Here is a 12,773-nt window from a genome sequence, read left to right on the forward strand (position 1 = left end):
GAGGAGGGAAGGGTTAGATTGATTGTGGAGTAGGTTTAAACCTGTAGATCAACACAACATCATGGCTGAAGGGCCTGTACTGTTCTATGTTGTATTTTGCATCTTATCACAGGCATTCTCCTTGGTGTCCTGGCTAATAATTATCGCACAATTTATTTTTCTCCTTTGTCTAATGGAAGAAAGCCAAGTCTTCTCCATTAAGTTTCTATCTTGCCTACTGAGAGCTTTTAAAGCTTTATTTAGCACCTGGTTTGTCAAGAATAAACAGTTTTAGAGTCTGCCCTTTGTTTTGGGTGCTTGGATGGAATTTGTAGTTTGTTTAAATACATTGCAGGGGTTGCTTTATTTCAAGTTAAGTTAAGAGCATCATGGAAAACTCTCCATTTGCTGAGTAGCTGCAATAGTACTCGAGAAACTTACTACCGTCCAGGACAAACCAGTCCCATCCATTGCCTCCAAAGTCTGAGCCCTCCATTGCCAGTGCGATATGATTGCTGTGTATGCTGTCCCCAGAGTTTACTACAGGATCACACTTCGGCTTCTTCAACAGCATCTCCTGTCTCTGTGACCGCTGCAGCTGAACGTAATAAAGGGAGAAAGGAAATGGGACCATTGTTACTTTCACGTCCCTCACCAATCTCACAACATTGTAACCAGGAATTAAATTGTGCTTCCCTTCATTGTCACTGAGTCTAGCGACTGGAATGCTCAACCTAACAGTATCAGGGAGGTTTGTCAATACCAGGACTGCACTATTTCAATAAAGAAGCTTTTGAAACCAGACAACAAATGGCCTTGTCCACATCGCCTAGATCATGAAAATGAAAGCAAGTTGCACACAGATAGCACTTGGGCAATGTGACAAAACATTATAGAAATCCAAGTGAAGTAAAACTGTGTTCGGTCATGTCAGTAATAAACCTTTAATGATGATCTAAGATGATTTAATTGGCAAGTTTGTTCATAGGGCAAAGGGCAAAGTATTTGTCTAGTGAACCATCTCTGCAAATTGTAGACAGGCAGTGGCACCACAGTCTGGATTATGCAAGAACTTGCCCCACCTCCTTTCACAGAGTTGAACCTGATAAGCACAACCAATTCCTCCGTCTCCGCCGCATCTGCTCTCAGGATGAGGCTTTTCATTCTAGGATGAAGGAGATGTCCTCCTTTTTTAAAGAAAGGGGCTTCCCTTCCTCCACTATCAACTCTGCTCTCAAACACATCTCCCCCATTTCACGCACATCTGCTCTCACTCCATCCTCCCGCCACCCCACTAGGAATAGGGTTCCCCTGCTCCTCACCTACCACCCCACCAGCCTCCAGGTCCAACATATTATTCTCCGTAACTTCCGCCACCTCCAACGGGATCCACCACTAAGCACATCTTTCCCTCCCCCCCCCCTGCATTCCACAGGGATCGATCCCTACGCAACTCCCTTGTCCATTCGTCCCCCCCATCCCTCCCCACTGATCTCCCTCCTGGCACTTATCCGTGTAAGCAGAACAAGTGCTACACATGCCCTTACACTTCCTCCCTTACCACCATTCAGGGCCCCAGACAGTCCTTCACCTGTGAGTCGGCTGGGGTGATATACTGCGTCCGGTGCTCCTGATGTGGCCTTCTATATATTGGCGAGACCCGACGCAGACTGGGAGACCGCTTTGCTGAACACCTATGCTCTGTCTGCCAGAGAAAGCAGGATCTCCCAGTGGCCACACATTTTAATTCCACGTCCCATTCCCATTCTGACATGTCTATCCACGGCCTCCTCTACTGTAAAGATGAAGCCACACTCAGGTTGGAGGAACAACACCTTATATTACGTTTGGGTAGCCTCCAACCTGATGGCATGAACATCAACTTCTCTAACTTCTGCCATTGCCCCACCTCCCCCTTGTACCCCATCTGTTACTTATTTTTATACACACATTCTTTCTCTCACTCTCCTTTTTCTCCCTCTGTCCCTCTGACTATACCCCTTGCCCATCCTCTGGGTTCCCCCTTTTGTCTTTCTCCCTGGGCCTCCTGTCCCATGATCCTCTCGTATCCCTTTTGCCAATTACCTGTCCAGCTCTTGGCTCCATCCCTCCCCCTCCTGTCTGGATCTCCCCCTCCCCCTCCCACTTTCAAATCTCTTACTCACTCTTCCTTCAGTTAGTCCTGACGAAGGGTCTCGGCCCAAAACGTCGACTGTACCTCTTCCTAGAGATGCTGCCTGGCCTGCTGCGTTCACCAGCAACTTTGATGTGTGTTGCTGATAAGTACAAGGTTCTATTTCTCAGAATGCTGCTGAAGTTTTGTTCAATTCTGAGGAGCATCTCAGATCGGTTGTCCCCTCTTCTATTCCCTCACAGTTGCGCGCTTACTTCTGAAGGCCAGTTCCAATATATAACAAAAAACAAGGAAGCAAGCTGCAGTTGCTGCCGGGTTAAGCTCGGGATAGGCCAGGACAATTACTGGTTTGCACAAACAGGAAAATTGCTTACTTATCTTGATGTGTGATCTTCAGCGAGAAGCCAGGCATAGAGCCAGGGGTGTTCAAGTTTTAGTTTAGTCCAGGCCAGGAATAATTATTGCAAGTGAACAAAAGTATAAGTCACATGCACAGCAAAGAAAATTTATTAAATATATTCCCCCATACTTTAAAGTTATTGAGAAAGAGTACAATATTAGTGGAACAATGTCTCTACCTTGGATCAGAGGGTTCTTTGCTCAGTGAGGAATGGTGTACAATGCCTCAATGAAATATTCCTTCGTTGCTTTTTCAAGAAACTTCATTAATGTTGAATCTATGTTGCAATCCATGCTGCACTGTCTCAAATGACCCCAAGCTAGGACATTCATGGAAATTGCTTGGAATTTTCTCCTCTCAACTTTTGTCCCCCCCCATTCCCTCCATTAATCATATAGAAAGGGAGCATCAGGCAGCCATTCAACACTTTAACTCTGCTCCACCTGTCAAAAGATTATGGCTGGCATTTTCTGGTTCTATCCTTGAATATGTAAAAAAATCTACTGATCCCTGTTTTGAATGCAATCGATTACTTGCCCTCCACAATACCAAGATCCGCCATTCTTTGAGTGAAGAAGTTTGCCCAATTTCAGTCCGAAATGCCCTACCCCTCATTTGAGAGTGTGCCACCATGTTCTAGATTCACCAGGCTGTGGAAAAAATGCTTCCTACATCAATCTCAGAATGGTGGCTTGCTCAACCCTTCTCTTTCCCTATCCTACCCTCACAGCCTGCCCATTACCTCCCTCTTGTTCCCCACTTCCTTCCTTAATTCCATGGTCTACTCTCCTGTAAAATTAGATTTCCTCTTCAGGATCTTTGCCTCCTGCACATACAACTTCCAAGCTTCTTAAATCATTCCCTTTCATCTCACCTCCTCCACCCACCTGGCTTCCCCCTCTCACCTGGACTCACCCATTTCAGAATCAGCTTTAGTATCATCGGTATACGTTGTGAAATTTGTTGTAGTGCGGCAGCAGTACATTGTAATACATAAACTGTGAATTACAGTAAGTATATATACTAAGTAGTTAAATTAATTAAGTAGTGGAAAAAAAAAGTGTTGAAGCAGTGCTTATGGTTCAATGTCCATTTAGAAATCGAATGGCCAAGGGGAAAAAGTTGCTCCTAAAATGTTGAGAGTCTGCCTTTCGGCTCCTGTACCTCCTCTCTGATAGTAGCAGAACCCCTATCACCCAGGCCATGCCCCTTCTCTCATTACTGCCTCTTTATTCTGGCATCTGCCCTCTTCGTTTCTAGTCTCAATGAAAGATCTCAGGCTGAAACGTTGACTGCTCATTTTCCACCACAGATGCTGCCTGACCTGCTGAGTTCCTCCAGCATTTTATGTCTGATGTTCAGGCTCAGAATTTTGTTTATTTGAATGAGGTCACCTCTCAGTCTTTTAGACAATAAAAACTTTCTCAAGCTCTCCTCATGCAATAGTCTCACTAACTCAGGAACCAATCTTGTGAATATTTGCTGTGCTCCCTCTGTAACTGTGTATCCTTTCTCGGGCAAGGACACCAAAACTGTACACAATGTTGTTCGTCCATTGTTGACGTCGATGAGGACCTCGACACCATTATTGATGGTGTTGAGACTAGCGTGTGATTTGGATTTAAGTGAGGGAGAGTTGCGCAGCGTCAGCCTCACTCTCTCTTCCCAATTCCCATCTGGGTCCAGTGGCAAGACAGAGTCTAGACGGCTGGAGATGGGACTAGGCGCAGTGGATGACCAGGACATCTTCTGTGTCTTGTCCTGCTCTACACATTCCATGACGCTTGCAGAGACCACCACCTTGACCGTTGGACCTTCCATTGGTCTCATCCGCTCAATCTGCCGGAGTCTGTCTTCACATGCTGGGATAGACAACTCTCTTTCTCACCGAGGGTTTGAGACCCGTCGGCTACCCTCACCTGGTTTAGCCGGCTTGTCGAAGCCGTTGCCCGGGGTGTGGCCGCTGTTGCATGCAAACAGCTACGGGGAGCCACAGGTGAGAGCTGAGTGCCAGGTGGAGACCAAAGGTGGACTAACCACCCTAAAAAGGATGCGACATGTTCCCCCACCAGAGGTGCTACCCCTCCCTGACGCCCCATACACCCCACAATAGACCAGGTTTGTCTCACCAAGATTCTACGTAAATGGATTAGGATGACCAGCAGGGCTGCAGTCTTCCAATGCTGCACTGAGGTTCCAAAACAGATTTAATGATGAATGGAGCTTGAACCCACAATCTTAAAACAGAAGTCTTATTATTGCACTGCAATGGCGGAAATGACTCATAGCAAATAGGCTACTGTCCCGTAAAGACCTTTTGCCCAGAAAACAGAACTACCAGCCATCTCTCCCGACAGAAAATAGCACCATTTTTGCAGAAAGATGAAATGAGAAAAGAAAGTCTGTATACAGAAAATTAAGATGTATCTCAGTTGCCTATACTAATTACTTTATTAGTATTGGATATTAGTGACAAAGATCAGCATTTACAGACTACCTGTAATTGTGAATAAACTCTTCTTGGGCTTTCAGCTGGGTACAGGTATTGATGTTTTGAAGACAAACTCTGTCATCTTCATCGGTTATCATTCCCGATGAAGATGGCAGAGTTTGTCATCAACACGTCAGTTATAATTGATACCTGTACCCAGCTGGTAGCCCGGGAAGAGTTTATTCGTCATGTATGCCAGGAAAGCATTAGATCCTTTTACATCTGTAATTGCCTTTTGGTGAGGAGGTGGTGAGTTGTCTTCTAGAACTGTCGCATTCTTTCCGATGAAGGTACTCCTACAGTGCTGTTGAGTAAAGATTTGCAGGTTTTAGACCCAGGAATGGTAAAGGATTGGATTATTTCCAGATCAGAATTGCTGTGGTATTGTGTTGCCATATATCTGCTGCCCTTGTGCTTCTTGGTGATAGAAGATATGGGTTGGGAGGTGCTCTCTGAATATCCGATGCAAGTAACCACAATGTGTAGATGGTGCACATGGCAGCAACAGTGTGCTTGTGGAAAAGAGGATGAATGTTCAGTGGGGTATCAGCTTATTGGGCTTTGCACTTAATGATATTGAGCTCCTGGAGAGTTATGCTGCAGTCATGCAGGCAAGCAGGGAATATCACATCATAGTCCTGCCTTTGACAGGTCAGGATTTGCGAGTCATTTAGTTTTTGACCTGCTCTTGTTGCCACAGTAGTTACGTGAATGGTCCAGTTGTGTTTCTGATCAACAGTGAGCCCAGAGGATGCTGGATGCTGACTGTGAGGAAACCTGTGATGGTGATGCCATTGAATCCCAAGGGCAGTCCGTAAGACTTTCCTTTAGTCATTGCCTGCCAGTTTGATGCCATAAATGTTTCTTGCCCAGGCCTGAGTGTTGTCCAGCTCTTGCTGCATACAGCCATGAATTGATTCATTTTCTGAGTAGCAGCAAATTGAACTTCAACTGTGTGCAATTTTCACTTGGACAAGTGCACGTTTAGTTTGTTCAAATTTCACATAATGGTGATGTATTAGTTTGAGAATGTTCTGAACTGTGAATATTGCCCTCCTCAGCGGTAATGGCAATGAGAAGATTGTCTTGCTTATAAAAGCAATGATAAATGCCTTGCAATATCTCATACACTGCCAAATAGATCATTTTTGATGACATCTTATTCCATTAGGTAATTTGTATTAGAGAACAGATCCTTAAATGTATCAATAGTGAGGTAATGTTCACTTGTTTGGTCCATCTTTCACAGTGCGTGTGCAACTTCATGAAGGACTTGGGTCCTGCCAATTCTACATTAAACTCTTGAACTATTTGAGTTCATCACTGACTGCCTGGTTGAGGGTTACTTGGGTCGCTCATTCACTTTGAGTTATTTCCACACTGAGTTGTTCTCACTTGCCTCCCTCCATTATGACTAGGGTGTCTAGTTCTTCCTCCACCTGACTTTCCAACAAATATGGCACAGAATGGTGATTATGATATAAAGGATTGACATCCGGTGTATGTACAAGAAAGCCTTGTACAAAGACGTCTTTGCATTTGTGCCTGGAAGTTCAAGGCATGCCTATAGGAGGAGAAAAATTCCCTACTTCACCACTGGATTATATGCGGCAAGAATAGCCAGTTCTGGCAGAGACATAGGAAGCGAGTTAGCTAAACTAATGTATATTCAGAGACGGGATTTTCCACCTACTTTTTCCTAATCAGAGGATGCTTGCCTAACTGTTTCAGTAAGTTCAAAAGATTTCTGTTGCCAAGTCATGAGATTGCAGAAGCAAAGTGTAATATGCAAATTAACAAACTATATGCAAATATTGACTACAGTTATATCCAGTGGAGAGAAACTGCGAATCATGCTTTATATACTCAGGGAGAATTGCTGCCGTGTGCCACTAATTAATTTATGAAAGTCATTTGATGAACGTACACTGTAGTGCTATACTGATGGATATTCATTTTTTGTGGGAAACAATTGTTGGGATACCATGTACAATTCCTTCAATGAGGTCACTTATTAGAAAATGGCAACTATGCGTCCTGTGATTTTCTGTCTAATGTGGTCTATTTTTTGATGAATGCACACACATTCTACAAGCATGTTTTCATTAAAATGTATTTGCTAAGAGAAATGCCTAAAGAATATTAAAATTTATTTCCCTCTCTGTTTGAAGCATTTGATATCACCAACTCAGCTCCGGCTGAACTACCTAAACATACTGAGTAACCTTCGAACTTACGGAGGGAAAACTTTTCATGCAACGCTGATGGTAGGTACAAAATAAGGCTCAAAAGATTCTTTTAAATCTTGTTCAAGATCTATTTTTCTAATTAATATGGTTTCTTCAGTTGCAGGACAGAGAATCATTTATTACATTGCTGGTAGGAGCAAAGTATGGTATCAGCCAGATAATTAACAGCAAGCTCAACATTATGAACCAGTTAACAAACTTCAACAATATCAGGAAGCTGGAGTTGACCTTTGAATGTGACAGGATCAGCATGGTGAACATCTACCTAGAGGACATGAAGGTAAAGAATACTTCCTTGCCTGAATTTGGACAACAAATGCCATTCAATATACCTGTCGTGCCTGTTTCCCATTAAGTCTTGCACAATATTCTCGAATCTTCAGTTCTTCACACGTTCCCTTGTTGCACTTAGACCTTCTAAGCACATCATTACCCTTGCAGTTACATGTATGCATTGGCCATCATTTCATAGTCAATTCATCCCCAGAAGAGTCTAAAGAACAGAGCTAAAATAGAATAAACAATAGACAATTTATAATCTGATGAGGAAAAGAAGGGCCTTGATTTACCTGTACAACTAAAGATAAAGATATCCTTTAACCCATTCTTAAACCCATCCCTCTTAGAAAACCTTCAGATGTTCACTCAGTACTTTACTTGCTAGTTGTTGAATCCAATCCACTCGGATCGAATTCAAAGTATTAGCTCTCTTCCAGTTGATTACATTTACCTTTACAACAGGAATTCTGCAGATGCTGGAAATTCAAGCAACACACATCAAAGTTGCTGGTGAACGCAGCAGGCCAGGCAGCATCTGTAGGAAGAGGTGCAGTCGACGTTTCAGGTGAGTAAGGGGCCTTACTCACTCTTCCTTCAGTTAGTCCTGACGAAGGGTCTCAGCCTGAAACGTCGACTGCACCTCTTCCTACAGATGCTGCCTGGCCTGCTGCGTTCACCAGCAACTTTGATGTGTGTTACATTTACCTTTGCTTGTTTCTCATTCAGTCTCAGAGCTACCCTAAACCAGACATCGGCTCACGTGGCTAATGCTGTACTGCAGATGCTTCCTCCCTGTGACTGGAAACAACCCAAGGCAGAAAACACACACCTGAGGAATTCCGCCTACCCTGCCCAACGCTTGTTACTTTCCAGTCAGTGTGAGAATGGTCTGATCTATGGGGTTGTGAAGGTCTAGTGGACTCTGGTTCGGCTGCTTGGCCCGATATGAGAATGCAAGAGTTCCCATTTGAGCCAGCTTTGGGGATGAACCAAGCCGCTGCGTTTGAAGTTAAGAACCATGAAGCCACGATTGAGGGCTGGCTAATGGCAGAAGGAGAGCATCACTTTAAAAACTAACTCTTGAACCAACCCCTTTGGACACCACCTGCCCATCCGCAGAATAGTCTACACTTCCTATATCGGTCTCATTAGCTTCCTCAGAACCCTGAACCAAGCAGAAGTAGGTCACCTTTTATCCTAAGGACTTCATAAGAAGGGAGTTGATGATGGCAGCCTAGAAATTCTAATTCAGATAGAGATGTGGTGGCATTTTATGGACTGTGGGCTGGTGCTTCACATCAGATTTACACACAGAATGCCAGATTCTCCAATACTGAGCATGACTTTCAAGGCTGCATAAGCATCTGCATTAACTCCCACTATGGATAGAGCTCTTAAAATGACAGCTCTCAGTGGGTATCATCACTTTAAACAAAGCAATGCTTAACTTCAGATTTTGACTGGAGAGAAAATTTGGAAACGGGAGAGAGCACCTCGCCTCTGCGTTATGGCATCCCGGGATGGCATGTGGTCTACTGATTGCTTATCTCATGGGGAGCTCCCCAGGAGCAGCTCAGATAAGCATGGTCACTTTATCTTTAACGCCAGCTACTCTGCTCTCCTGTTCGCCTGCTCTGCCGGCCAAGGTTTGCGCTTTACTGTTGCAGCAGTGACATCAGGACTGTTGTGTTCATTGATCTGAATTACTGCTGCACGTCCTGCAGTCTTTGTGCATAAACACAATCCTTTCACATTTCATGCATGGAAGTGCTGAACCCATTTCAGTTTCCAATTTACTTGCATTAAAAAAGCACAGAGCTATTGAATTTATAGCTCACAATCACTAAAGCTTTCTCTACAGAGACAAGTAAACAGCAGGGCTCGCAGATTACAATATATATATTTTAGAAATATTCTGATAATTTCTTCACAAAGGAAAACACAAAATATTTCTGAAATAAACAATATTTGTTATGCATATTTCACACCACCCCAAGTCATTTCAAAATGAATGACACGCTTTTGAAGTATGGCTGATAGTATAATGTTAAAAAACTGCAGCGGTGAATTTGCGCACAGCAGGAGTATGCAAACTGGAAAGGAACTTCTGACTACAGGCAAGATACTGAGGGATGGCTGACACATAAAAACTTCGAACAATTCCATAAGACCATAACACATAGGAGCAGAACTAGGCCATTTGGTGCATAAAGTCTGCTCCGCCATTCAATCATGGCTGACCCATGTTTCCCCCTCCTCAGCCCCACTCACCGGCCTTCTCCCCGTAACCTTTGATGCTGTGGCCAATCAAGAACCTATCAATCTCTGCCTTAAATACACCCAACAACCTGGCCTCCACAGCTGCCTGTGGTAACAAATTCCACAAATTCACTACCCTCTGGCTAAAGATGTTTCTCCGCATCTCTGTTTTAAATGGACACCGCTTTATCCTGAGGCTATGCCCTCTTGTCTAGACTCTCTCACCATGGGAAACATCCTTTCCACATTTCCTCTGTCTCGGCCTTTTAACATTTGAAGGGTTTCAATGAGATTCCTCCCACCCCATCATCCTAACTTCCAGCAATTACAGGCCCAGAGTCATCAAACATTCCACATATGATGACCCTTTCATACCCAGAATCATCCTTCAGAACCTCCTCTGAACCCTCTCCAATGCCAGCACATCTTTACTTCAATGAGGAACCCAAAACTGTTGACAGTACTCAAAGTGAGCCCTCACCAGTGCCTTATAAAGCCTCAGCATCACATCCCTGCTTTTATACTCTAGACCTCTTGAAATGAATGCTACCATTGCATTTGCCTTCCTCACCACCAACTCAACCTGCAAGTTAACTTTTAGGGTGTTCTGCACAAGGTCTCCCAAGTCTCTTTTACATTTCAGAGTTTTGGATTTTCTCCCCATTTAGAAAATAGTCTGCACATTTATTTCTTCTACCAAAAGTGCATGACCATTGTTACGTACCCAGTAACTGGGTTGCCAAACCAGCAGAAATGGACCACTTAGTTGGAGTCTGGTCTAACAGAAACTAATAAAGTTTTATTAAAGAAATAAGTAACACAGTACTCTAATCGTAAGGATATAAATGCAACAGGTTAGCAATGATAAAACACACATATAAACAGAACTAGGGTAATAGGAATCAACCAAGCTCTATCGCAGTCTAGGGGTAAAATGATCAGTCTCAAGTGACGCAGAGTTCTGTTCAGCTTAGTACAGTTCGCAGTAATCGCTGTTGTGCCGTTGGGGAGAGAGAGAGAGAGAGAGAGAGAGAGAGAGAGAGAGAGAGAAATGCAAATTGGATTCAGCAGACCTTTGATGTTCACAGGTGGTTTCGGGCGGACCCTTTTATGTCTTCTGTGGTCACCGACTGTGACCCCTCCATTCCGGATACGACTGTTCTTCCGCGGTGAACCGGGCACCCAGGCAAGGGGACACACACACACCAGGTTCCTGCTGATCGTACCCTTTTCACCCTGTGCGTCTATGGTCGGTTCCCTCGAACCAAACCTCCAACTCCCACCAACTTGTGGGGGCACACCGCTCTTCCAGGGTCTCATTATCTCGTGACCTCGTGGTATGTGTCGTGCCTTAGTGAACCTGTTCTTTTTATCCCCCTGCTGGGGTATCACCTGTCCATCAAACTTCAAACAGTTCGGGTCCAAAGCAACCGGTCTGTCAATATTCTGAAGTGTGTTTCTTTCTCGTTAATCTCTCTCTTCTCTCTTATTAGCATTTTGAATGTTTCCCCATTGTCTCTCTTATCTCTCTCATCAGCATCAATCTTCTGATAACTTGGTTTGTCATCACACCATGCATTTTCCAACACTGTATTCCATTTGCACTTCCTTGCCCATTCTCCTAATCTGTTTAAATCCTTCTGCAACCTTCCTGTTTCCTCGACTCTACCTGCCCCTCCACCAATTTATGGCAGTTGCGGGAAATATGGTTTGTAGAAGACCTCCTTCGTCCAATGACACTGGTCGAGCCTAGCCTGAATTCACTGATGAACTACAACAACCTTTATCCAACTCTACTCTCAGCCTTTTACTGACAGATGTAAAATACTCATTAACTGAAATAGAATTCACTCAATAGGATTTCTCATGAAGACAACAAGTCTTCTCCACAATTTCCACAAAGCATCACACAATCCATAGAAAATTCTGGTTCAAAACTTCAAGGAGAAAAGATGGATTATGACCAGAAAATTCAGGAAATAAAAATAACAGCAGGCTAAAAAGGTGGCTACAAGAGCCTGAAAGATAGGTGCTAATCCGGCAATTTGTTAGATGTTAGTCTAACAAAGTAAAATACTGCACTTCCTTATCTCTCATTAGAAACAGGAATGAATGCAGCAGAATGCATCTGGCCGTTTGCTTGAGGGTAACATGTCCCTGCTAGGGGAAGATACATTATCCAGCTGAATTCAATTGTTCTCAGATTTCAGTGGAGCAGTGAGTGAGGGAGTAAGAATTTTTGATTTTCCTAAGCTGTTATCTTCCACTGATACCCTGCTGTAAAATGCAGGGATGAAGTGACTGAAAGAACTGGGAAGCAAGCCCATGGCACAAGGTTTGTGTTTGTACAGTTCCTTGCTTCTCTGAGGGAGCAGGACACCATCTGAACTGAAAAGGAGATAACTTTTTTCATCACTCATCTGGTAGTTTGGGGAAATGTCCTTTTGTGATAGTTTCCCCTTTGCCTTTTCATCTGAGGGAACTGGTGTCATCCAGCAAGGATCCCATGCTTTTGCCAAGGGATATATGACCCATTAAGTACCCCTGGTATCTTGGGACCCTAAAATAAGATAACAGTAAGTGATCGTCGGCCTGCTGCTGGACGCGTTGTTTCATACGCTCGTGTTCGCGTACAACTCTGGGTTCCAGTAAACTCGCTGTTGTAGGCAGGAGCGTGTGTGTGCGGCGATTCATCAAACACTGGGCAGGACTCGTGCTGAGCCCTTGCGAAGGTGTGTTGCGATGGCCTAGAAGTGCAAGGTAGGGATCTGCTCGCAATTTGTTCCTCTTTGTGAGGATCGACTTAGGTGTTTTAACTGCTGATTCAGCTTTTCTGTCAAATTTGATAGCATATCTGTCAAATGCAGCTAAAATCTTTATGAGGTCTTGGCCTTCAGCCTCATCTGCGATCACAAAACTGTTATAGACCTCAAGTCCTGATGGTCCAATTGTCTGTAAAAATAATGCCATCTGGTACGCTGG

The 12,773-nt window shown here is 44.0% G+C and overlaps 1 protein-coding gene across 1 annotated transcript in view; it reads left to right on the forward strand.

Moving 5' to 3' along the window:
- LOC140211455 (FERM and PDZ domain-containing protein 1-like) overlaps positions 1–12,773 on the forward strand; it is a 122,812-nt gene that overhangs the window by 93,096 nt on the left and 16,943 nt on the right. Inside the window, exons 12-13 of the mRNA XM_072281156.1 lie at positions 7,176–7,271; positions 7,351–7,533. Coding sequence (XP_072137257.1) covers positions 7,176–7,271; positions 7,351–7,533 — 279 coding nt within the window. The remainder of the gene's footprint in view (positions 1–7,175; positions 7,272–7,350; positions 7,534–12,773) is intronic.

The sequence above is a fragment of the Mobula birostris genome, chromosome 17, assembly GCF_030028105.1.
Source record: "Mobula birostris isolate sMobBir1 chromosome 17, sMobBir1.hap1, whole genome shotgun sequence".
Taxonomy (NCBI): domain Eukaryota; kingdom Metazoa; phylum Chordata; class Chondrichthyes; order Myliobatiformes; family Myliobatidae; genus Mobula; species Mobula birostris.